At 40.7% G+C, this 4,963-nt stretch overlaps 1 protein-coding gene across 1 annotated transcript; it reads right to left on the bottom strand.

Annotated features, from left to right (window-relative positions):
- Positions 1 to 2,856: 2,856 nt before the first annotated feature.
- Positions 2,857 to 4,355, bottom strand: LOC124707310 (acetylserotonin O-methyltransferase 1-like). Its single transcript, XM_047238969.1, has 2 exons — positions 3,474 to 4,355; positions 2,857 to 3,285 (listed from the first exon to the last, which is right to left on the bottom strand). The coding sequence occupies exons 1-2, from the start codon at positions 4,251 to 4,253 to the stop codon at positions 2,986 to 2,988; spliced, it is 1,080 nt and encodes a 359-aa protein (XP_047094925.1). The 5' UTR covers positions 4,254 to 4,355; the 3' UTR covers positions 2,857 to 2,985.
- Between the last annotated feature and the right edge of the window lie 608 nt (positions 4,356 to 4,963).

The raw sequence follows: 4,963 nt of genomic DNA, 5'->3' as shown, positions 1-4,963 counted from the left end.
CAAGGAAAAATAGTTTGGACAGCTTGTTTTCGATGTTTTCCGATGGTAAAATCGGCACAACCGGTTTGTGCGCCGGAAAGGTTCGGGCGTTCCGGCGCCGGCGCCGGTGGAGGTTCCAGTCTACCGGTCTTCATTACTGTAAGCATTACCGACGAAACTGGTCTGGTTCTGGCGAACCGTTTCCATTCCGGCACAGGGTCCGACATCGCCGGTTTCTAGCGCTGGTTTGCTCCAGCCTCTCTTTTCCTCGTTCTTCTCCTCCCTTGATGGCTTGGCTTCCTTGAGGGTCTTCCTCGGAGATGTACCTGATTACACATAAGGCATTTTGATAAGGTAGCAAGCCATTCAAAGGGAAGTTAGGATCTAGGAGAAGCGAGTTCACCTCTTGTTGAAGTGCTTTGGTGTGTGCTCGCATCATCGGTCCACTTGGGGGATCACTTGGCCTTGGTGTAGTGTCATCCTTAGGCGGGGTACATCATATCATCATAGGCTTATCTTCACCATCCATTGCCATACACATCCTTCTCTTTATTGCATGACCAGTATGACATAATGGCGGTCAATGCAGGTTTGATCCTTCATTGTCATCTCAGTTTGGAACTTGTGGAGGAGATGCAACATCAAAGGTTTTCATTGTGACGATAGATGAGATGCCTTGTTGTGTGATCCGAATGAAAAAAAAACACCAATTTTTTGTTTGGTCAAATTATTACCTCTCAAAGCTATACTTCTATGACTCGCCTACATCTAGTAAAAAAATGTAATTTTGCCTCTTCCTCTTATTTGTTTCTTCTTTGTAATTGTTCTTTTCTATGTTCGTAATATATATATATAATAGGTTTTGGGATGGCTTTTTGTCGGTCATAGTGCCAAATAAAACATTGTCTTGAAGATGTAATATCGCATTAAGATAGATTATGAGTTCAATATTTTCAACTGTATATTACATACTTACCCATTTGGCCAATGGAACTTTTTGCTACTTTTTTCACTATTTTTACATAGCTGGTTATAAAACAACTTCATAGCAAACTAATGTGTGACATGTACAAAAACTGTAAACGAAGACCGAGCTACATGTACCTCTTTATTTAAAAAATCAAAAATTATATTTTAAAGTTTTAAAAAATCTGAAAAAATACCCTAGATGCAGGCAATGATGTATGCTACACAAACATGCAAAATATCAATGTGAAATTATTTATATTTAGGCTACATAAAAATGACAAAATCTGACAAGTTTTATAGTTTTGAAATGTGCACTATTTCACAATACTCATATCTGCACATTTGTTATATGTAGTCTAAAAAAAATGGATTTCACATCGAGTCTTTGCAAGTTTGTAGATTTCATCATTGGCTACATCCAGGATTATTTTTAGATTTTTCTAAAAATTAAAATTATGATTTCAATTTTTTAAAATAAAGGCTACGTGTAGCTCGGCCTCCATTTGTCCATCCCGTGATCTGTACTTCTAATTAATAATCAAAACCTGTAATTATAGTCCATCTCTTTTTGCAAGCTATCAACATTTACTAGTGGCGTGGCCCCTAAATAATTTCAAAAGGCGTCGCTGCTTTTTTCACGGTGGTTGTGCACTGCAACCTCTTCTCCCGGCCGGCCTAGGTGGCAAGCGGAGAAGGTTATTGGTATTTGCGGTGGCTACGCAGAAGCGGTGCGAGGGTACTCTTGAGTCTGCGATCTTGGCAGCAACTTCCAAGCATCGGTGTTCTGCCACTGCTATCTTAGCCCATCAGAACGGGCCTGCTGCGCTCGACCAATGCCTTTGCTCGAGCTTCTTCCTCCTTCAATGGAAGATCTTCTTCTTCGGTCCCGGTGCGGAGGAGTCCGATCTTGTTCCCGACGCCCCAAGTGGCTTCATCCCCGGCGGTGACGATAACGACTGCATCTGGAGGCTAGGTGGTGGTGCTAAAGGACTCGATTGCGTTTAGTGGGTGAACGCAACATTTTCTAGGTTGCAATGTGCAAAAATCAAGGGGTCGTTTACCGTTCAGAAAAAAAAAAAAAGACGCTGCGAGGTGCCCTGTTCCTATGATCTCCATCACCAGATCAGAAAATGTTGAGGCCGGACATATGCTACTCTTTGTCCCCAGTCCCCACTACCGGCAATCCTGCCGAACATACCGAGAGAAAAATATATCCAACTTACTGTCAATAATCTTCAGAACTCAAGGTTGGTGAGACTGACGACGCGGATCACTTCACGCACGGTTGCTGCATGAACAGTTGCAAACTTCCAAAACACTGACTATGTGATGCAGAGAGGAACTGGACAATGGTCCAGTTAAGCTGAAATGTGGCTCGGCGGGAATCCAGGAAGGTATGATTATACAGGATACGATCACACTGAAGAATTAATAACAGCAATTTGAAGAAAACAACGTGTGTATGCAACCTACTACTGTATCCATCTACTAATTTTTTAGAAAAAAAACTTGTATAGTTACATATAAATGACGCCAAATCAGCAGAGGAAAATACGATACTGCTAAAAATATATACATGAATGGAATATATGCTGGCTTCATCACTACTTTGCACAGTAATCTAAACAACTTACACTTGGTCATGCATACATATATTCACAAAGGTACCAACGCTGAATATATACTCACTCAGGAGTATATAACAAGAGAGTGAGCACTAAAACATGGACATGTCATCATAATATATTTATTACTCCCTCCGTTCAATAATTATTGTCATGGTTTTAGTCCAAATTGTAGACAGTAGTCCATATCTAAACACTGCAAGAACAGATTCTATATAAACTGCCAGATATATTTTTGTTGCAATAAGAGAGCTACCTTACTGATCACAATGACTCGCACCTCAAAAAAAACAATATGGTAGTACATCTATTAATCACACTAAGCCACAGACTTGCAACAAGAAAGCACATCGGCTGTTCATGCTAGTTTGTGAACATACAATACCAATTCACGCTTAATTTTCCATTTTGTTCAAGGGTAGAGCTCAATAACAGATCTAACACCGAGAACTGACATGATCTTGTAGTCGCTGAACCCAGCTTCCATGAATATCTTTTTCCACTTGAATTCCTCTCGCTCGATCCCCTCAATGCACATGATAAAGAGATCATATAAAACCTGTGTCTCTCTTGTCACAATCTCATTTGGCCCAGATCCAACCACCATATCTACGATTATCACCTTCCCACCAGCATCTCTGGGAGGAATAGCTTCCTTGCACGTTTTCAATATCTTCACAGAGTCTTCATCACCCCAATCATGAAAAATCCACTAACATATATATACAGCAGAAAGCGAATGTTACCATTGGGTCGTTATAATATTATGAACTGTAGAGTATTGTCATGGAAAATAGTGTTTCAGATGGTATGCATAAGGGGATAAATACACGTTTTAGGACAGCATATTAGAAAATTAGGGTTTGTGCCAAGAGAAGAAATAAAATCTGAAGAGTTTACCTTTAGGAAAAGAGCATTCGCTGGTGGAATGTACTTAAACATGTCGCCAGAAATAAACGACACATTGCCATCAGTAGGAGCTTCAGCAACCACATGAGGGAGATCCAACACAGTGCATTTCATGTGCGGGAACGCCTTCGCAATTGCCCTGGCAGCTCCACCATGGCCTCCAGCGACGTCAATAAGTGAGTTTATGCCAAGAAATACATCACCACACTCCCTCAAGATGATATCCATGAGAAAATTACTATCAGAAACCATTGCGTTATTGATTAACTGGTTGTAAGTTTCATGCTGGCCAGCCATCTCCCAAAAGGTAATGCCATGAGCCTTTTTGAACAGGGATGTAGAGCATTCATCAAGGAACCACGAGTGCATGCCAAGGAAAGGGGAAATGATAGTTGAATCAAGCATCAAAGACAGAATGGGGAATAAGTTTGATTTAACTTCATCACTAACAAGGAGGCGTGTGGTTGGGGTAAGCCCGTAAACAACCTCCTTGTCTGCTGAGGCTGCTTCATGGATAACAAAAATTCCTAATACGGTGAGCACACGCATTAGTCGTCGTAAGCGGGGAAGCTTACACGGATGGAGCCCAATCTTTGTGGCCAACTCTAAAGGGGTCATAGACCCACCATGGCCTTGGATGGTGTTAGGAATTTGCAGTTCCATTGCACATTTGAGTGCCATGGACTTCACAAATCCCAAGGCATGGTGCCAAAGGTCAACTTGAGCCTGGAGCAATTCCTGAGAGCTAGGTTCGTTTTGGGTAGGCGCCATTATTGTTGAGCTTGTTTTTCTTCAGTTGTGTGCGGATTGGAATCATGTTGGCTGGTCTATTTATATGCAAACAGTAGTCTTAAAGGCACAAGGTAGGACCATTGGTAATTAGTTATTCAAGGATGGTGAGACGTTTATGTGGCACAATTGTGTCAAGGGCTCAAGGCATTTAAGATAAACTTGGCCATGCATATTTTTTTGAACTGAACTATAGAATGCATTAATTACAGTAACCATATACATTTTATTGGCAGAAAATAGGGTCAGTGAGTCAAATCAAACATTTGTGCAAGAATGACATTTTTATGTTTATCTACACTCCTTTTTCAAAATTTTACTGGATCCGCATTACTTTCAAATTTACATACAGGTCCTACTCTCAAATTCAGCGGGAGATATGTTTCTGCCACACATAATGAATGGTTGTACAGTTTCCCCTTTGTAAATATATCTATAGTTGTAAAACTTTCTAATTACTTGGCACCACAAATTATTCGTTGGGGACCAATGAATTGGATTTATATGGAACAGTTTGTATAGTAGTTGTGGCTTACTGAGCGGCTGTACAGGCAATTCTAAATTAGTGTCGGTAAGTGTTGGATTTGGGTGCTGGTTCAGAAAATCTCCTACATGCCAAATAAAGGACAACAACTTGGCTTTCTGATTTGGCAAACAAATGTACACTGATGGGAAAATTTTCGTCTTTGGGA

The sequence above is a fragment of the Lolium rigidum genome, chromosome 4, assembly GCF_022539505.1.
Source record: "Lolium rigidum isolate FL_2022 chromosome 4, APGP_CSIRO_Lrig_0.1, whole genome shotgun sequence".
Lineage (NCBI taxonomy): Eukaryota > Viridiplantae > Streptophyta > Magnoliopsida > Poales > Poaceae > Lolium > Lolium rigidum.
The sequence above is the reverse complement of the archived record's forward strand: the minus strand, read 5'-3'. Positions and strand labels throughout refer to the sequence as shown.